Here is a 21,816-nt window from a genome sequence, read left to right as displayed (position 1 = left end):
TTTTCTTTCTCTCTCATTTGGTTTTTATTGTTTGCTGTCATTATTATTCCTCTGTTCCTTTTACGAAACTTACTTTCTTTCTCTAAACTATTTTACCTCTCTCTCTCTCTCTCTCTCTCTCTCTCTAAACTTAAGTAACCGAAAATGTTTATTTTGCTTTCAAGTGAATTTTTCTACCCAGTAATTATTTTCACCGCTCCAGTGAAATCGTTAGCATCCATTTAAAGGGAATTAGACTTTTTCTAAAAAATTATTTGAGATTTTAATTTTGATAAAAGAAAAAAAAATCAACAATTAAAAAAATGGGCAATATTCATTTGATCACGAGAGGTCAGTACTCTCAAATTGAATTATAGTTCGTATAGAAATCAGACTGAACACACTCAAGATAAGTAATAATTAGAAAATCATCTGTACTTCATGGAAGAAATTCTCTTGATATATACATATTTAATTTAGAATAAATAAATAAATAAAAACTCAAGAAAGAATCCCTGCATGCTCTCTTACAGCTTTTGCTTGGTTGTTTTTTTTTTTTCCTTGTCTTTTACTCTTCTTTTCCTTTTCCATCCATCGTCTGAATCTAACGATCTAGACCAGACGTTATCAAAACTATGACGTTAAAAAAAGCTAAACATTTTTGGTTCTCTTCACGTGCTACTTCGTTACGTGTAAATTATAAATAGCGTATGGCAAGCTTATCGATTTTGTTTCTGGTTGACTTTCTGTTTTTTCAATTGAAATAGTATTTAAATAAATGTTAGGTTGAGCAATATAATTCATGCAATAAAATTAAATAAATGTTTTTTCTAAAAAAATAAATAATAATATTTAACTAAAATAAAACTGAAATATTTTGATCGGAATTTGAGCTGAATCTATAGAATGAGCTGAAATTCTAAAGGAGATAAAATCTATTCCGGGTTATTGTTTTTTAAAACTAAAATGATATATCCCGGTTCTTCTCAAGGAAATAAAATGAAATCTACAACCTTGACCAACACAGTGATAGATTTTCGCCTGTTTTTCCGATGTAAAAGCGCGTTCATTACAGGTAAAAAGAACAGCGTGCTAGACTGTCGGGGGCTAGCCTTTTTATCCAGGGAGCTTTTCCTTCTCTGCTGGGGGGAGGGGTTCTTGCAAGCTGAGAAGGAAAGAGAGCAAAAAACAGGGCAAGCTGGCTACTCGCCTATCGCCTCCAAAGCTCGAGCTACCCAAATCGAAAAATTATTAAGAAGGGCACATGACGGGGGAAAGATAGGGCACAGAAAGAGCTCACGGACATGTATTTAAAAGACGGAAAGAGAGGGCATAAAAAGATCGCAGTGCAAGAATAAGCCATGTCCTCCTATTTATAGTCGAAGATAAGCTGTGAAGGCAAGACAAGAAACATTCTTCTCCCTTCGTGGTAAATTCTCCTAGATATACTCCGAGACCAAGCATCTAAATTACAGATGATTAAGACATATTCAGTTTAGACGTCAACATTAGATCTTCACTTTTCAGGTTTGACCTGCGCGGATCTCTCTTGCATACCTTCTGGATGGATGGATCGCACCTTTCCTTGACACACAAATCATTGATAGAATCGTGATCTTGGAAGCAAGGGTGTTGTAATTATACTTGTGTACCAAATAACAGTAAGCTTGACAAATAGCTAAAGTAAAAACATATCAAAAGGTTGGAGTTTCATTTTCGGGAGCTAAACACTTATGTATTGCGGCGTAATTATTGATTTATTAAGGTAGATGAAAGAAAAAGGAAAGTAAATTTCAGGGTTCTCATGGAGGCAGAGTGCCTGAAGGTCCAACCTCTGCCTCTGCCGATGAATTCAGGCTTGTTTTTTAAATAATTTTTTATATTAAAATATATATTAATAATTTTTTTATTTTTTAAAAATTATTTTTAATATTAGTATATCAAAATAATTTAAAAATATTAAAAATTATATTAATTTAAAGTTAATAAAAAAATAAAAAGATTTTAATTTTTTTCAAAAACATTTTTGAAATACAAAAACAAACATGTTTGAAGTTTAAATAGCAGTTATTTTTTAAAATAATTTTTATTAGTAAATATATTAAAATAAAATAATATATTTTTAAAAATATTATTAATATCAACATATTAAAATGATTTAAAAAAATATTTTAAATAAAAAAAATCTTATATGAAATGCTATTTCAACCATGCTTCTAGACTACGGGTTAAGATCTTATTTCTCACTGGTATATACCAGAGGGCAAAAACATGCTTTAAAAAAAAAAAATGAATAGGATTTTGGGGCCGGGATGAATTCTCTTTTATCTAAATTTTTTTGTTTGAGATTTCGGATTTAAGGACACCAGCTGGTAGAACATTGGAGTGCTCCCTTTGCCGCTTGATACTGTGGACTAAAGTCTTACCGTTAGAGGATTAGACGGGGAAAGAGGTCGCTTGTCAAGCAATTCAACGCCCCCATGATTTTATATATATATAAATAGTAAAAACGAAGAACAAGGACACAATGGTAATCAACTAGAAGTCAATTGCCTTTCAGATTAAGAAATTGGAACGTTGCATTTCAGTGCTTGGGGTAATAGCGGAAGGAGTTGTTTCCTTTTACTGTTATGGGTTCGAGTTCTGGTATGTATATTTGTTATTTCTGTAATATTTTATTTATTTATTGGATTTATAGATATTCAGCGGGTCATAAAGATTAATCGTGATGCATACAAGCTGATTCAAGCTGATCCAAACACTTCATGTAAATAAAAAAAAGAAAAAAAAAGAAATCGGAACGTTGAAGTTATTAAGCCTTTTCACTTTATCCATCCATTATTTTCCAGGTGACAAAATGAAAAGAAAAAGGGTAATTTAAGAGGATAAGCCTACAAAAGTAAATAAATGAAAAGGAGTGTAAGGATGCGACGTGCACAACGTGATTAAGGTCGTGCATGCACGTGCTAGTGGTTTTCGGGGCGACGGAGACAGCAGGCGGAATCAAATAAACTCACCCTCTTATGCTTTTTTATTTTTTTTCCTTTTTTTAAAGGTGTCATTACTATTTACTAGCATTAACATTTCACAGTTAGTGTAGCTTTACTGTTTATCTATTTAATCCAGTAATTTAAGGTATTATATAAAATTTTAAAATATAATTTATATTATTTTTAAAATAAAAATCTTTTTAATTTAACATTTTTATAGGCCCACGCTACATTATATTAAATTTTTATTAAATAAATAAAAATAATAAAATTTGATTATCAAAACTTTGATACCATATTAAAAAATCATCTCAATTTAATAATTTAAATTATTAAATAAAATTCTATAATATAATTTATATTATTTTCTAATAATTACACTTCATTTCCTTTTGATTTATATTGTCGTTGTTGTATATATTAATTTATGTTTTTATTTCTATTTATCTCGTGTATCCAATATATGATGGAGTATTTGATCATCAAATTAAAATTTTAATTCACTATAACATAAATTTAATTTTATTATGAAAAATTTAAAAACAATGATTAAAATTAAAACTCTCTCTATATATAAAAAAGGATGATTTACAGTGGTTTTATTGTTTATCCTCTCATATTAACCAGCTCACCCCATTCTTTAGAGTTGATTTTTCCCTTTCCTAGTCCCTAAAATTCTTTCCTTTCTACATGTTTGTCATTGTAATTAAGAAGTTATGTTTCTATAGTGTGTTAGTATTTATTTCTATTTTTATATTCTTTAGCGTATCTAGTGTGTCGTAGAGTATCTCAACATTAAACAAGAGATTCATTTCACAAAATGCATTTTTAATTTGTTTTAAAATAGATTGAAAGAATAAAAACTAAAATTAGCACTATAAACTAAAAAACAATGATTTACTGTAGCTTTACTATTTATCATTTTATCCTCTCACATTAGCCACTTCACCGCACTATTCAGAGCCAATTTCCCCCTCTTTGTCACTAAATCTTTTACTTTTTTTTTTTATGGATTGGTTTTTCCATTTTTTTTTTAATTTCATCATTTTAATTTTTATTTTCATAGTTTTATGTGTTGATATGTATTTCTATTTATCTCTTAGTGTACCCGGTATGTCATGGAGTGTTTCAATGTTAAACTAAATATTAAATTCACAAAATATAATTTAAATTTATTGTGAGAAAAATTAAAAAAATTAAAATTAAAATTGATACTAATAATTTTTTTTTATTTTTATAGAAATGCGCTAAACACTCAATTTTATCTCTAAAGTTTTGAATTATACATATTTGGTCCATGTTATTAACATTGCATTTTAAAATTTAATTTATTTTTCACATCTCACTCCTTGGATGTTAAGGAAGGAGAGAAAATGTTACTGAAAAAAATGAATGGAGAGAAAACTAGCAAGCCATCAAAATGACTAAACTTGATCTCAATGGGTTTGTTTTGGAGAAAGACATTCAATGGAGGTTGTTTCATCGATTAAACATGCTGGAAAAAAGTGGAAGGAGGCTTGTTAATTTGTTTTCTATTCAGTTTAATTTCTATTTTAAAACTAATTAGATAGTGTTTTAGGCTTCAAAATATATTTATTGAGGTTTTCTGGGAATTTATTTTAGATATCTTTAGATAAAACGAAATTAAAATTTAATTTTTTAAGTTCTAAATACTTGTACCTTGAGATTTTGATAGCCTAATGAGTGCTAATTCACCTTTTCATGGCTCGATCTTCGAGTTGAATGCTCTTCGACAAGGTGGAGAACTCGCCGTCTTGGCACTCCTGTTATCAAGCAAGCTTACCGGGATAAAAATAAATTGCAAAAGTTAATTAAGCGCATACAGCTTAAATGGGTGACGTCCTCTAGTACTTCAATGTAACCACAACCCTGCAGGCAGAGGGGACAAGAACATGAGTTCTTGCCTTTGGGGTTATCGGATGATTAATTCAAGAAAAACAGGGGGGTTGATAAATTTATGCATGAGGAATCGATAATAAAATAACGATGTATCTAAACTTAGACTACTTGTTTATTAAGAAATTTATGCACAAACCCACCTGCGAGGCATGTGACCAATCCGTACACCACCAAATTACAAAACAAGTGATCCAAGCTTATGCTGTCCAAAATCCTCAATCAAGGTGGGGCAGGAAAAACACTATAAATCCTGAAACTACATTCCGGAACAGGACATTTGATTTTATTAAACAAGAGAAAATGAAGAATTATCAGAATAACTCTAGCTGGAGCAACCTCGTACAGATAAATATGTTATAGTTATCCGGGGATTTCAGAAGCTAGGGTACACACAGTATATACTTGCAGCAGGCGAATATATGCAACCTTTGAGGGCCTTATCGTGGAAGCCTCTGCAACAATCTAACGGCATCCTTTTGATGCTTCTTTATTTATAACAATGACAGCATACCACAGCATTATAATTTGGCTTATCTACATCGATGCATCTTCGAAGTAACAGGCTAGGAAGTAAGCAGCTACATCATGTGTAAGTTATTCATCTGGACTGGCGTCAATGAAGAAGCAAAAACCATATTGTTAGTGGATAGAGAGCAACAGTTGTATTTTCAGGATAAATTAACCAAATCAGGTGGCCCGGCACACGCTTAAACCTTGAAACTGGATTTTTGGAACCATCCCCTCACGGTGCAGCATAACGAGTGTCAGTTTGCAATTGAGAAAGCTCCTAGGTGGATGTTGCAGGCCAAGCATCCTAGTCTGCAGCACCCTTTCCAACTTTTCGAGGCGTGGGTACTTCGAGGACAACTAAGAAATAGCATCTTTCAGACTCTCTAATATATTGGACCTCACCATTCATTAGCTTTAAGATCTTCCTGCAAATGCTGAGCCCTAGACCCTCTTGAGTAACCCATCTACTACTATGGAACATGTCTTGAACTAACTCTGGAGGAAGACCTTCACCAGGGCAAACAATCCTTCAAAAGAAAATAATAATAAATAATATTAGTCAATTTAGTAATGAAGTGCACTAACGAGACTTCTGTTCTTTAACAAAGGAGGAGAAAGAAAGGAACAAGTAGCACAATGTAGTTTGTAACCATCATCTAAATTTTCTTGGTGTATATAACATGATGGACAACAAAGGAGGAGATACAGTTATCCAACAGAGGCATACAAACTGAAGCACCATAAATTGGACTTCATATCAACCACATTATCATGTCGACAACAAACAGAAATCACAGATAGCTCTTCACTACAGCATCATCAACCTTCCTTATTCATACAACCAATAGCTGACAGATTCAAGGAAGCAGCCAGTTTGGATCTCAACATTATAAAATTATTGTTCTGTGGAATGGTGATTGTCATGATTAATGGCAGATCAAGTCTAATTCTATACCTGTTGACCGACTCAAACCTACTTTCTATTGGGTCATTCCAGAAATCAAATACATAAATTTACATGATTCGACAACTTACTCCACGGAGCTACTGATTTATATTAATCAATCAAAGAAACAATAAAAACAAGGAGGAGGAGATAACTCTTCTCAATTCAACTCTTCTCACTCTAACTCTCTCTTTTCTTCTGCTTTTTGTGCTCTCTACCCACGCAGCTCTGCACTGAGTGTATGTATATACACTAAGTTGGGAGCAAAGACTATAAATCATGGCATGATTTATGTCTTAAATTAAGCCCTCATCATGTGCTAAGTGAAAGATTAGTTATTTCCACTTGTATATAGTGGAGTTGGGATATTGTTTGTCTCCACTTTGCTAACACCTTCTGGTTGAGATTTACAGCTTGGAAGTCAGATTAGGATGCATGGCTGGTCATGCGGAGTGGGGAAGAATAAACAAGATTCGAGTGTACTTAACTAAAGAAGATAATGTAAAAATCATCAGTCTCACAAAAGAAAAATACTTGAATAAGGAAGTTGCATTTATAATTAAACTCACGGAAAACATTATGCAGCTATTAGAATATCAAAAGGGGAGTTTAAAAGAAAATAAAGAAAAAAAGTTAACAGCCATCGTAAATTTTTGGCTTTTCCTCTATCAGTATAAATATTGTTATCATTAAATTGCAAGAGAGTTGAGGAGAACATACTTGAACTCTGTATGCACGAGAGTCTGTCCATCAGAGATTTGCTTCAGTGTTGGACAAACATGAATCTCCACCCAACCTGCTGAAGATGGAGCATAACGCACCATATTCAACAAGAAATCAGCCAATACTTGTTGAATTCTTGCCTGATCACCATAAACTGCCAGCGTTTTTATTTCTTCTGGAATATCACGAAGCAATTGTAGATTTCTTTCCCTCAGCAATGGCATTGCTTGGCTAACAACAGCATTTATGACACTCCCAAGTAAAAATTCAGCCTTCTCAAGCTCCAGTGAACTAATTCAAAAGCAAATGGAGATTCTCTCTAATTAGGAATGCTGGAGATTGAGATGAAATATTAAAGAAAATGCACATGATTAACTTAAAAAAGATTATATAGATTGTCAAAAGCGAAGCTATCACCTGGAATTACTAAAAAGACCCAAAATAAAATTACAGAAAAGAAATCAATATTGTTTATAATCTTGGCATCCATGGATGGTAAATTCAATTGTATTAGACGACTAAAAACAGAGTACAACAGTCAAAGTTAAAGGCTATTTTGTCAAGGGAATGGAACCTGCATCAAACTGACATCACCTAGCCAAAACAAATATGTCGATAACTTTAGAATAGTGTTTGCACATTCAAGGATAATCATCATCCATTGGATTTCATGTCATATATATAAATTTCCAAAAGAATGGTACCAAAGCAGAAATACTCACCTCACTATTAATATTAAGTTATGTTAAGTTCTTTAAGGAAAACTCACCCATTTTCAATGCTCTCAAGATCAATGTCTCGTATAATCTTCAATATCTGTTTTTCACATGCAGCACTAGTCTCGAGAAACTGCTGTTGATCTTCAGTCAAGTCTGTGTTCTCCAAAAGCGAGTTAGTAAAGTGTATACCACTTAAAGGATTTTTAATTTCCTGGCAAATATAAGCCAACTCTTTCATCCTTGCAAAGCCATTTTTGTCCTGCTGTTTCTGAACTTTCAAAGTTTGCTGCAACTCAGGACTTGCAATCAGCAAGAAGCAGAAGGCTCCAATAATATCTCCATCCATATTAACCCTCTTGTTAGCTGTCAAGAGAGTTTGCACATTTTTTTCATTCCGGTCAAAGAATGAAAAGGGTAACTTGTCTGTATCTACCCCTCCAATTGCATTGTGCAGGGCAATCATAAATTTTGTCAGTGCATCTGGACCCTTAAGCCTACAGCAACTGCCAAAAACCTCCCCAACCAACATCTTCCCAACAACTTCATCCCTGGACCATCCTGTGAGTTTTTCCATGGCAGTGTTCCACTCCAAGCAACATGTGTTCTCATCTGAAGCAAAAATTGGAGGGATTGAAGGATTGGGACTGTGCAAAATAGCCTTATAATCACCTTGTATAAGGACGTATTTGTCCATTACCACTTTTTGACCTGTAACATCCTGACCAACAAAGCAAACCCCAACTATATTATCCATGTAATCCTTGCTCGAACAAGCATTTACCACCACAAAAACAGCCTTCTTTTGGTGTTCAGAGCAAAAGGTCCTCAATTTTATCTCCACGTTCTTATCTTCTTCGCCTGCATTAGTAAAACACAATTGGTATAATAGGATATCAAAAATCCAAAAAAACTTTGAAAACAAACTAAATTTTCATGTTTTATGTGTTCTCAGTTCCTCAAACCTATATTAAACCTAGTCCTACTGTTATGGTTAAACTGCTGATTAGAATGATGAAGGCACTGTCCAAATTAGCACCGTGTGGTGAGGCATCTATCAAATTTCTATTTAAAACCATAGCATGTGCATTTTCATTGTTTAAATTTTAATCACAACTGAGTTATTGTAGTAATGACACATAATATTCTAGGTTATTGATGCAGCCAAAGGAACAAGCATTTTGGTGCTACTATCTTTCTTTTTTAAATTTTTTTATTAGTTTAGACTTTATTATTATCTTGGAAGTTTACTGGTAAAGTAACATTAGATATAATTAGTACTATTAGGAGTTTTAGGCCTTTCCTATTTTAATTAGAGCCTTTAGGGTGTTTGGGAGAACGTGGAATGAATTTGAGAATTGCTATTTGACATAATTGTTTGTTGTTGTGGATCGATCTTAAGAACCCTATTTCTTTGTGGATTCAAAGAAGACCCCTTGTAAATTCAATGGTTGCCTCGTGGATTCTAGGATTTCTACCCCTTTTCCTATCTCTTTCTTCAATTCCGACCATTGTCCAGCGTCAGTTATACTCTCTGTAACACTAAAAATGTGCATAGATAAAGGTAATATAAGCAACAAACGCATTCTTTTACGGAGAGCATACACTCGAAGCATAATTGAAGGAGCCATTTTGGAGTGATCTCTTCAATAACTTTTTAGATTTAGAAAAATGCATGAACCACTATTTTCATACAGATGAGATGTAATGTGCAAGTTCCCTGGAAATTAGACTAATTCAACCAGCAGCTTCTTTAGACATGGAAACTCAGTTCTTGGGAGTGCCTCAACATTCGGGACCCTAGGGATTTACTTGAAAGCTAGATCTCATGAACGCAAAGCAATGCATCTCAGTCCTTATGAATTCTACAGTAATAAGGAAGCTAGGTATTTGCTCCTAAGCTGCTAGCTATACAATGAACTAAGCTCACTGGATAACTAAATACAAGACTGCAGCTATCCAGTTACCCACTTTAAGAGAAAGTTTGACAAAGAATACTTCAGCCACAAGGCTATTGAGAGGTGAATGCCTGAGCCATTTTGACCTAGATGTGGTGACCAAGATCCTAGTGAATGATATCTAGGAAAAATGTTCTCCATTTGTAGTATTGCAATTCCCAACTAGCTGGTTCCTTATGAAAAGCCCATGATCCTTAATTTTCTTGTTTATTTATCTCTGATTTTGAAGAAATTGTGCGTTACCAGTGCTTTTGCATCAAAATTTCATCTTGCCTTATCAATGGAGAGCATTCAAGAAGAAGTAATTATACACATCACGTCATTGAAATCATTTAATCAGGAGACTATTCAGGCATGCTGTGCAAATGAAACTATTACAAGGTGCTGTTCGTGCACTTCTGAGTGAGCCAGCTGTTTTCTTAATTTGATGAAACCTTTTATTGCATAGAATTAATTCCAGGATTTCAAAGTTTGAAATTCTTTTACATTTCAATTCATGGCTTTTATAATTCCAGCTTTTTGATAAAACCATGTATGTTTTCCAAGGTTTATTTATAGGAAAGGAGCAAACCTGTAAGCTCGGATGCAACTTAAAAAGATTCATTGAGATATGTGAGATATAAAGTGGGTACCTTTTACTGCACGATGAATAAGCTTGTCAACAATTTCTTCATATTCCTTATAAACAAGATCGTGAACCAAAGACTTCCCCATGGCTTCCTCAACTGAGAGTCCAGTCAACTCAGCAACCTTTTCATTCCACCCGTTTATGCGGCCATCAACATCTACAGCAAATATCGGAGCAGTTGCAGTCTCTATTAGTCTAACCATTTCCCTTGCAACTGAACTGAGCTCATCCATACCTTGCAATTCCATATCCTTGAGCTGGGTATGTACAACAGCCTTAGAATTGGTTGCTTCAGCATCCCTAAATGAGTCTCGCAAAATAAGCTGCAAAGAATGAATGGCATCCATTTCTGCATTCTCCCACGGTAAACTCCGGCTCTTCACCACCTCTAAGAATGCCTTGAATGATGAACGCGGATGCATCCTCTGCCCATCATCCTTGTCCTCTGGGTGATGCTTCGCACCGCCCCATTTGACCTCCTTTGCAGTGTGAGACCGAAACCAAAAAAGAAAATCTCTCTCAGCAATATAAGCAACAGCCATCCCGCAAACTGCATCGCCGAGAAAGGCTGCCCCAGGATACCCCGCATCAGCCAAACTGTCAGTGCTTAATCCAGTTGGGTCTCCATGAAGGGTCAACAACCACTCAACAATATCTTTTATTTGGGCTTCAGTTGGGGTCACGCCTAATGGGTAATAGTGCCCCTGGTAATAAAGAGCTGCTCCATCACACTTCACAAGGTCCATGATACTTGGACTTTGAGTAACAATGCCAGTAGGAGAGTCTCGGAGAAGCATATCACATAAGAGCGTCTGAGTCCTCAAGACATGTTTCTCCAACAACTGCGATGCCAACTGCAATTCCATGTTCAATTGAAGCCCGAAAGCCTGCATTAAGAACTCACAAGCATAACGAAGCGGAAATGGAATACACCTAGCAGAAGTGTGATGGCAAACAACCAAACCCCAAAGCCTCATCGAGTTCCTCCCACCGATAGCTTCTTCATCATTTCCATGAATAATAACAGCCATGGCCAACGAAGCAATCGACCCCATATTCTCCATATACTGAGCATGACAACCGTGAGGAGCACGAAGAGTCGAACCAACCAAGCATAAAGGCTGCATAAGCCCCTCATCCTGAATAACACGGACCGGTATAGCATGACAATCCACAATCATCCTAACCCTATTCTGCTTGAACAAAAACCTCGAAGCTTGTGGTATATCCGTGGAAGGATAATGCAAACCGATATAAGGTTCCAAATCAACCCTTTTATTCTCAGCGACAACCTCACCATGCTCGTCCTCATGAAACTTATAAACCATAACTCTGTCATACCCGGTAAGCTCTCTCACACTGTCCACAACAGTATCACATAATAACTTAATATCCCCACCAGGAAGTGATTGTAATTGTGAAATCGCACGAACTGCTAACTTCTGAGACTGAACAGCCCCTGCTATAGATAAAGCAGGGTCTTCAGTCCTAGCAGGCTCTAAATCAATAACAATACCAACATCAATCCTATGCAAAATTGCGTAAAAGGGCTTCCCGGAATTCTTGGAATGAATCCAAATTGGATTCAACAATGTTATTTCCCTTGCACCAAATGCTTTTTCAAGCAAAACGGCGCTGGATGGCCTAAAAAGAATCCTTACATCAGCCCCAACAAAGAGAATTTCTTGTTTCTCTAAAGTAGGGACTGCTTGTGGAGTTAAACCAAGCATATCTTTAGCGTTTTCGCTATACGCAATGACCCTAAAAGACTGGTCATCTGCAGCAATCATGCACCCAAATGGCTGGATATGACCACCCCTTTGAATTTTTGACAAATACGCTGTGACTTGTTCTTCAGGTACTGACTGGTTAGTAGTTCTTACAGACTTTGAGTAGTCAAATGACTTACCAGTGCCACCAGACTGTTCAAAAACTGCATGGAGTTGTGCATCGACTGTGTATTGTGCAATTGCTTTGCTTACTGATTCTGTGGGGTGATGGTGTTGCCTCATGTTACTGGTACCCGAAGACTGAGCTTGATTATGGGCCGGCTGATTGCTTTGCCTTTGTGATTGTGATGCCATTTCTTTTTCTTCAACTAAGATTTTGGTTGCTCTGGTTTAACCAAATATATTTAGTGGTTGAGAGTGACCGAAAAAAAAAGATTCAGATCTTGTGTTGGATTGCAGCTAGTCTAGCATAGCGTAGTGGGGAGATTTTTGAGTTTTGTCTTTTATATCGTCGCCTTTGGGAAATGGGAAGGAAATCAAAACAAGAAGGTTTTTGTTTTGTGAATTTGTAGGAGAAAGAGAGTTTTGTTTGCCAGAAAGAGATGAATTTGAGGGAAAGAAATCTCGTTAGTACAAAAAAATTCAGCACTGTGCCCCTGCTTAAGGCATGGCTAGAGGGGAGAACTTTATTAGTCGTCCCCTATATATCTCCAGCAGCAGCAGCTAATCTGAAGCTGATACGGAGACCATTAATAAAACCGAAAAGTAACATTAACGAGAAAGATTCATTGCGTCTTTTTGTTGGTTCTTTTCTTCTTCTTTTTTTAATAATATTATTGTATGGTGTGATGGAATTTTAAGAGTAGAGAGAAGAAAGACACGGCGTGCTAAAACAGGACCTCTTGATACAAGAGGGGGTTTTGGGAAGCTGCGTCCTTTCTTTTCTTGCTGTGGGGGTGTTCGACGGAGTTTATACTTTTTATTCTTGGATGTGATTTTAAAAAAGTGTTTTTAAATCTATTAAGATATTAAATTGATTTTTCAAATATTTTTTTTATAATTTTATATATTAATATAAATTTTTTTAAAAAATACATTTCACCGTAATCATAAACACTCGAAATCAAAATGCCCATGAAATTCTTGTAACTTATTCATGCCCATGACCTCAACCTATTGTTAAGACCTCAAATAAGTGGAAGACATGGCTATTTCTCCCTTTAAAAAAAAAATAGTTAATTGAAAAAGTTTATTTATCTTAAAATTTTAAATGGTATCCTAGAACAATTTGTACATTCATTAAAATTTTATTTTATTTTATTTAATAATTTCTCAGGATAAAAAAAATTACCACCTGGATAGTTATGTTTTTTTTTTTAAAAAAAATCAGTTTTTATATAAAAAGTTAACCATAAAAATATATACATGACTGACGTAAAGTTAAAAAAACATATCCTTAAACACAATTAGTATTAATAAATATTATCTGAAGCATGTTTCTTGATCCCATGTACAACGTCAAGAGTCCATAATCTTTGACGGGATCTCCGATTTCCACCTGCTTTAAGCGAGGCTGTCCTTGGTCTGCAATTTCGAGTATAATAAACGGTTCATTTTCGCCTCTCGCATAGGTTTTTTGGATTACAATAAAGATTGTTTTTTTAAAAAAAATTATATTAAAATAATATATTATTTTATTTTTTAAATTTTATTTTTAATATAAATACATCAAAACACAATAAAAAAACATTAAAAAAACTCGGTCAACCTCCAACCCACAAACGGGGCTTAAACACTCATCAGTTTCTCATAGATATATGACTATAAAATTAAAAGAGATCATAATCGCTGTGATTTCGTGGCCTCACATTTTTTCTTTTTCTGAAGACGAAAGGTCTTCAAATGTTTTGTTTTATTTTCTGGGGTTTATTCCAGAACCCAGTGCAGAGATCCGCATAATGCGTAGAATAAATCCTCACAAAATGGAGCAGGAGAGCAAGACAATAAGGACGCCGCCATTTTTTTTTTATTGTTTATTATTACTACTTTATTAGCTAAGGGCTTTTTTTATTTATTATTATTACTACTTTATTAGCTAAGGGCAGGAGACAACCAGGTTCCCAGCCCACGTGATATATTCCCTTCATGACCAATCTCATTTTCCTGTCCACGTGAGAGATTATAAGACTATTCAATCACCTTTTTTGTCCTTTAATTTGGTTACACCGCACCCATCGTACCTTGAAGTAAGAATAGACCACCAGAATTGTGATGCCGACATCAAAACACGCAGAGCATTTGAAAGATAACTAAAGCATCTTTGATTAACATAAAGGTGTGAAATTATTGCACGGACGGGTTCGTGTGGCCCAAACTGTCTGATTTGTTTGATCCACATGATCCAATTGGGGTAGTAATTCCTCGTGATGCTTCAATCTTTCTCTGAGCCGATGATCAGAAATATGAAAGTAACTAGACTCCATAGCTATAGTTACCGGAAGCAAAAAAAAAACCCTAATTTCATTTCCTTCATTAGCATCCCACAACAAGGGAAGGTGACCAAACAATCCAAAAGGAGTAACAAGAATTGACAAATTCCCATACATTAGGGTGATGGTTAACTATATTCTTTGCTCCTAAATCCCAGTAACTCTGTTATTATTCCTTCTCGAAACCCAAAGCTTAGGCCTTATAGAAACATCTGTTTGATAAATGATAAGGGTCTACTTGTACACAGGGGCACGCTTCACCTAGCTGCAGTGCAACACTAATCTAACAACTGAACAGACATTTCAGCAAATTGCAGACTCGAGAAATTTGAAAAAGCAAAGGCTTGTGCAGAGCAGGTAAGCTATTGCACCAGCTATCTGTAATTCTCTCACTTGGTGTACAGAACATCCTCCCATGGGTGACGGTATAGAGGTTGTTTCAATCCCTTCTGGTCGAAGGTGTGCCTGAAACAAAAATCAATTGTAGGATCAGATGCAGCATTTATGTAGCATATAGTAGCACATATTTGCAGTGGAACACGGTGGTCTATGCCACTCATCCTTGCTGGGGGGTCCCTCGACCCACCACTGAAACTTTTTTGTTACAAAAGCCAGGCATTTGCTACTAGACACCCCAAACACAAACACTGTGCCCTCTCTTGTCACAATTAAGTCATATCCTTGAAGAGGCCATACAACCATTTAATTCTACTACAGGATTAAAGTATTGTTTCAAAATATAGTTATTGATGTTTTTTAAAATATTTTTTATATTTAAATATATTAAAATAATATATTTATATTTTTTAAAAATAATTTTTAAAATTAATACATCAAAACTATGTAAAATACATAAAAAATTAAATTTTAATAATTTTTTTTTTTTAATTTTCATGAAATGAGATTTGCACACATTTCCAAACCATGTTTAAAAGGTGATCGGCTTTTAGAAGCACTGTAATTAAAGAGTTAATCATGTCCGTAATCTCACCGACAATGTGTCAATATCAAGGGTTGCTGTAACCTAACGAGAAGCATAAGAAAGTCTAAAAGGATGTGACAAGAAAATTTTGAATTGGAATCCAACTCACCCAATCAAACCAAAGGAACGTGCCAACACGAAGAGCCCATTCAAATAGCCAAGCCAATCCCAACAGTCTCATCAATCTCCGGTTTAGTGAACATTCTGCTACCTGCAAGGAGATCCCAGAAAAGGGACCCAGTCGCACCATCGATGTTAAGGACCAAGTTGCTGGCCTTTGAAAGAGTGTAGGTTTGGACTTGGACAGCATACTCCATATGCTTTACAGAAGGGAAATGCGCGCGAGCAAACCGTTGTAGAAGCTCTACTCTTTTATCCCTGTTATCCCCTCTCTTGATCCTTTTCCAAAGAACCCCATCCCTCAGATTAGTAATGGAAACCAATAAAAGCATTTAAGCAGTGTAATTCTGGAAAAATTTTGTACCTGTGCCCGATACCTGGAACACGAATCCCCTTCTTTTTCATGCCTTCAACGAACTCGTAGGATGTTAGACCCTGACAAGACATGGCGCACAAATTAATCTGTCTCTACAAACTATCAGCTACATTGGAGGCCAAGTTCTAATGTACTTTCAAAATTTATTAAACTTCGCCTTGTCATAAGCATCCTTGAAATACCGAGTAACATCATCAATGGCGCCTCCAAACCGGGGACCAATTGTGAGCAAGCCTGTCTCAGGAGATTATGATTCAGTTTTCCTTCTGCTTTATGCTCTCAGAAACCCTTACCAGCGATTCAATAGGATAGATTTCAACAAATTAACAAAAAAAAAAAATCATCTCATGGCCATAGTGTACCTGAGACAAGGCTGGAAACTAGGTCCTTTCCTGCTATTGCTGTTACTATAGTGTTGCGAGCACCAGAGACAACGGGACCATGGTCAGCACACAACATGATGCATATCTGATTGAGGTCATATGTATAAGTGAATGAAGCAGCTAGACCAACTACTGCTTCTAAATGCATGTCAAATCCTAAATGATAATGAAACAAGGCAAGAAGAGCTACATTGAAATTAAAGCTCAGCATGACCAGTTAAAAATGTAAAGGAAGGTCATACAATTCAAAAATTATGAGAAACATACCTTCATAAAAGGGGTACACTAACGTGGAAGGCTGTGCTTGAACCATAAAAGAGAGATGACATCACCCACACCATCACCCTGTTCAACAATGGAAGACATTGGCACGCCAGCATAGCACGGTTCCTCACCTGCAAAATTGGATTAAAAAAGAGTTCAGCAATAAAAATTTAAACCAACTAGCACCTTAATAGTAACTCAGGAAGCATTGGTTAAAAGTACCTCTTTCATCAGAGATGGTAGAAATAATATGGGTTGGTGCCCGGACTTTTCCGCTCTTGATTGCAATGTTAAGATCTTCAGGGATTTGTGGAGGCGTACAGTCCTTTACAAGTGTAATCTTTCCTTCGTCAACCTAGGAGGAAATAACCAGATAACATTCTTAAAGCAGGTCAAGCACATTTGGTGAACTTAAGTCCACTTTTTCTGGTTTGGAAAGTTCTCTTCTTTAACCAAGTTTGGAGAGTTACTCGAGGACACATAAACTAACCAGTTTCTCAAATGTTTCCTTAATTGCAGTCTCAAAAGCTTCATATGAAGTGGGAACAACAGCTCCGGCATCTTTTAGTGCGTGATTTTTTGCTTGAGCGGATTCCATCTCACCACCACTTTTAGCACCCTGATGTACAAAGTCACAAAGGAGATTAAAAAAAGTCCCTATTTTACTGCAATGGCAGCTGCTATTTAAAATAGATAAGTGCAATATAGTTGAGCAACCACGTGTCCAAATTGTACTTCTAATTTAAAGAGCCGTGCACAAGTTCAACTGACCCAAGCAACCAATGGTTTATTTATCTTTCCCTATTTTAGAGCTTCAACTAGAGAAAACTCATCTCGTCCACCAAGCTCCCCAAGTAGAACCATCGTTTTAACCTGTGTAAGATCAGAAGATCAAATAAGAAAAAAAAGAACCCAAGATGATAACAAGCAGCAGTCCAAACTGTAGATTTGCTAAATCTTAGTTAATGGTCAAAGCAAAGAGTTGTATGGACAAAATTGCAGGGTATAGATCTTCCACTAAACAAAGTACCAAGCAGACTTTAATTTTATAAATTTATAAATTAGCACTGGATACTTGCCAGCTTTTTCAACAAAAGAGAAACTAAAAGAACGCATTATTACTTAAATGTAAGTAAATGGGATCAATGATATACCTGTGGGATGTTGTTGAACCGCAGAACATGATCAGAAAGAGTAGATACTGGGTACACATCTCCTTCAATTACAACACCTTAAGGATTTTAAAAAATAATGCTCAACTCCAATTTAAATCTTCATGTATTAGAAAATCCTTAAAAACAAACCCAAACAAAGTAGCTAGCATGTTTAATTACCTTCATAAATTCCATCAGGTACACGGGCAGTGGCGGAGGCAGGGGGCCCCGGCCCCTGCAGGAAATTTTTTTCCCAGCCCCCTCCCCTGTTAATATTGTAAAAATAATTAAAAATTTAACTTTGTTCGTCTTAATTTTTAATTTGCCCCCCTTAGTTTTTTTTTCTAGTTCCGCCCCTGTACACAGGCAATGGCGTTATACAGCTCATTAGACATGCCACCCTGCAGTAGGAAAAGAAGCATTATTCTCAAAAATTTTAACATACACAGCAATGATAGTGAGAGTAGATCAATAAACCAAGACACCGTCACTTGGCAAGTCTACCCAAAACAATTACAATGACGTTCCTTTCAATTGTGGAATTACAGCTCTTTTATCTTTGATAAATTCCATGTCATGCATGTATAATGGCCAGATGTGACCTGAGTTTTTATTGATAAACATGCTATGAAGAATGAGGAGAAATGGAATGAATACGTACAGATTTGGAGACAAATCCAACGGATCTCCAGGCTGGTAAATCTTGCAAGCAATTATGTTATCAATTGTTCCAGCAGTTTCACCTATCTTGAATGCTCCAACTTGAATGCCTCCAACAGTGGCTGGACCAATGACAACCTGGAACACCAGCAGCGCTAAAATTAGCACAAACATAAGCCAGCCAGGTAATGAATACTCAAGGACCCAAATATCAGTACAATTCAGATAAAATTGCATCATTTGCTCTCACCTTATTGTTAGCCCGAGCATATGCAATCAATTGCTTGGTGTCTGCCTCAGGAACACCCTCAGCTATGATAGTCACAACTTGAACAGTTGGCTGCTTCAGAGCAGCCATGGATGAAGCAGCCGCACTGCAACCAAGTAAACAGAAAATGATTACACAGTACAAACAAAAACATGCAACCTATGATGGTACTAAGTAAACAAAAATAAACCTTCTGAATGATGCAAAGTTGATGAATACATCAGCAGTTGGGTGAGCAGTGCAAGCTGCCTCAACACTGTAAACAAAAATAACGAACCAAATATGAGAAAATAAACCTCAGAAAAAATAAATTTTCAGTATCTAAAAAGTAGCAAATTTTTAAAATATGCACAAGACAGATAAATTATATTGATCACTGAGCAGATAGCATACGGAAATATACATATTTGGCTTTGAATTTGTCAGTATATAGGAATTTGTAAGTATATAGCCTGCAAGACAGTCAACCAAGGTCATCTGACTCTTGCAGTGTCAATGTTTGACTGATACATTCATCAACAATTGTTTGTGACCCCAAAGCGAACACTCCCTGATCTATATTCAGCAACTAATCATGTAATCAAATTGGAGTCAGACCTAGACTAAAGTCTTGTGGTCAATTTTGACGTTCTAATGAACCGTCATACAGAATAGCGAAATATAATACATGCTGAATGTAATCTGAATAATACTCATGATGTAGTATCGTAAACTACTCGACCTCACCAAAATGAATCAGATGAACTGTTTTCTAATCACAACTATCTAGCAACCATTCCAGAACTGGTACTTGAATCACAAACTGGCTTATAAAACTAAAAACAAAACCAGCACACGATCCACATTCAACAGCTCATGATCCAATCACATTTGAGTAGACCTAAGTCTTGCAATCAAGGAGTTGATGCTCAAATGAACCGGCTCACCAAAGGGTAAAGTATCTTAAGAGTTGGATGTAATTTTGACATGGATCGTGATCCAATAGTGTCACACCCTACTCAACCTCACCAAATCAAACCAAATTGATTGTTATTGCACCATAACTAACAAACCCTTCCAAAATCGACAACCGGGTGCACAAATCATGCAATGACTCGTGAAACAAGAAACAAAACAAGTGAAAGGAATGAAGAAACAGAGAAAAGAAAATCAAAGCTTACTTCGAATGCACAGGGATTGCAATTTCCTCTTGACCGAAAAGGAGTTTCCGAAACCCCTCAGTGCCAGGGTTAATAATTCCAGCTACTGAAGGTAATTCCCTCCCTGTAAACACAACAAACGATAAATGAATAATAAAAAATGGCATTCAACGCGCTCAATAATCCAAGAAATAATAAGAAGAAAAGATCCAATTCAATGTATAACTCTCACTCTCTTGATAAAAAATAACAATAAAAAAATTAACATGCCACAGAGAAATCAAAATCAAGCATGCGTTGAATAGGCAGCTGCTTGTACTTGTAAAACAAAGCTTGTGTTGGCCGAGAGAAGAGTTGTCCAGTTGCCATAGTGTACAAAACACCAAACTGGCCTGTTATCAAACAATAAATACATCCCTCAGTTTATAGGAATAATAACAGAAGGAAGCAAAATGTGTTTTAATTGCACTTTAATGATGTTGCCAATTACAACAACAAAAGAACAAACGGTAAATCCATGCATTACAAAATGCATATCTAATGTTAAACTAGTATCCACCACACCGAACTTTAAAATAAACATGCACCAGAATAAACCTACCAAACAAACAGATCCTTAACAGGTGAGAGAAAACTATAAAAACGAAATGTCGTTCATATTCAGAATCTCTTCAGTTGCCAAACAACACTTTTCGGATCTCTTTGAGTCCGAACGAGCACGAAATTTAACAAAGTAAACCTTTGAAACGATATGGCGAAGAACAAAACTTAGTGTTGAAACGCATTTTCGATGTAAACGAGGAGTGCCTGTAATTAAATGATAAAGGAAACACGAAATAGAATCAAAATGTTAAAGATGGGATATAACTAACTAGAAATGGAATCTACAACTCTTGTTTTTGGCCTCGTAAAGATCGCTGATTTGAAGTGGAATATTATTACAGGAATTTCGGAAAGGGCCGGAGAGGGAGTGGTTATATAGGGAAGGGAGTGGGGAAATGGTGAGATGGGTCCCGCGGCAATGTTTTATATGCAACTGTAGCTATTTAGATCACAGGCCATGTTATCCATTTATCACATATTTAATGTTTTTTTATTGGATTTTTTAATATAAAATAAGGTGAAAAAAATTATTAAATATTTGGTTATTTCATAAAAATAAATTGAAAAATAATTTACTTTTGAAATTTATTAAAAAACAGATAAATCAAATATAGATAAAAAATTAAGCGATGATAAAATTAAAAAATTATAGATTATTTTAAATAAAACAAATAACAAATAAAAAAATTAAGATTAATTCTTATATATAAAAAATTAAAAAGTAGTGAAATTGAAAAAAATTATAATTCATTTTAAATAAAATAAATATCAATAAAAAAATAAAAACCAGATATAATAAATAAAAAATTTTAATTAAAAAATTATAAAATAAAAACAAATATTGAAAATAATAACTAAAATTGACATAAAAATAAAATAAAATCAAATTTTATGGGACACATTTAAAAAAATCAAAATAAAATAACAATAACAATATATTTTTTCAATTTTTTTAATTTTAAAAAAATATTTTTTATTCAAAATAGAAAAAAATAATCTGAAAAATATTTTTTATTGATTAATTTTTTTAATTGTAAATAAACATAATAAAATTTAAAAAATATTTCTCAAAAAAATAACTTGCGTGAAACTAAACAAACGGTTTCTTACATGTTTTTAATTCAAATAGGATGGAGTATCGGCTGGTCATTCAAGTTGAATGTGCAGAGAGAAAGAGAAGGGAGGTCGGGCTGGGGTTGGGCGGGTAGATTCAATTTTCCAACGAGGTAGCTTGACTTGAAAGCAAGATGGAGCTGCCGTGTCCTTGAAAAAGAAAGG

At 35.1% G+C, this 21,816-nt stretch overlaps 1 protein-coding gene and 1 pseudogene across 2 annotated transcripts; both read right to left on the bottom strand.

The window, feature by feature from the left end:
- Positions 1-5,076: 5,076 nt before the first annotated feature.
- LOC105115316 (phytochrome B) lies at positions 5,077-12,909 on the bottom strand. 2 transcript variants are annotated; one of them, XM_011012159.1, is made up of 4 exons: positions 10,375-12,907; positions 7,838-8,645; positions 7,066-7,359; positions 5,077-5,926 (listed from the first exon to the last, which is right to left on the bottom strand). In XM_011012159.1, exons 1-4 carry the CDS (start codon positions 12,452-12,454, stop codon positions 5,704-5,706), a joined length of 3,405 nt encoding a protein of 1,134 aa, XP_011010461.1. In that variant the 5' UTR covers positions 12,455-12,907; the 3' UTR covers positions 5,077-5,703. The 2 variants fall into 2 exon arrangements, with proteins under 2 accessions (XP_011010461.1, XP_011010469.1); XM_011012167.1 differs by lacking the exon at positions 5,077-5,926 and having other exon boundaries at positions 7,281-7,359; positions 7,791-8,645; positions 10,375-12,909.
- Positions 12,910-14,596: 1,687 nt separating this feature from the next.
- Positions 14,597-20,919, bottom strand: LOC105115288 (ATP-citrate synthase beta chain protein 2-like; annotated as a pseudogene).
- Positions 20,920-21,816: the final 897 nt, after the last annotated feature.

Source organism: Populus euphratica, unplaced genomic scaffold (assembly GCF_000495115.2).
Source record: "Populus euphratica unplaced genomic scaffold, PopEup_1.0 scaffold5.1, whole genome shotgun sequence".
NCBI classification, from domain to species: domain Eukaryota; kingdom Viridiplantae; phylum Streptophyta; class Magnoliopsida; order Malpighiales; family Salicaceae; genus Populus; species Populus euphratica.
The sequence above is the reverse complement of the archived record's forward strand: the minus strand, read 5'-3'. Positions and strand labels throughout refer to the sequence as shown.

What these genes read in the sequence shown, in the direction of transcription:
- LOC105115316 (XM_011012159.1), bottom strand. Translation starts at nt 12,454, where the DNA reads ATGGCATCACAATCACAAAGGCAAAGCAATCAGCCGGCCCATAATCAA. An exon ending in CTTGAGAGCATTGAAAATGG is followed by an intron (nt 7,360 to 7,837) that starts GTGAGTTTTCCT and finishes CTTTTGAATTAG; the next exon opens with TTCACTGGAGCTTGAGAAGG. An exon ending in CTCGTGCATACAGAGTTCAA is followed by an intron (nt 5,927 to 7,065) that starts GTATGTTCTCCT and finishes TTTCTTTTGAAG; the next exon opens with GATTGTTTGCCCTGGTGAAG.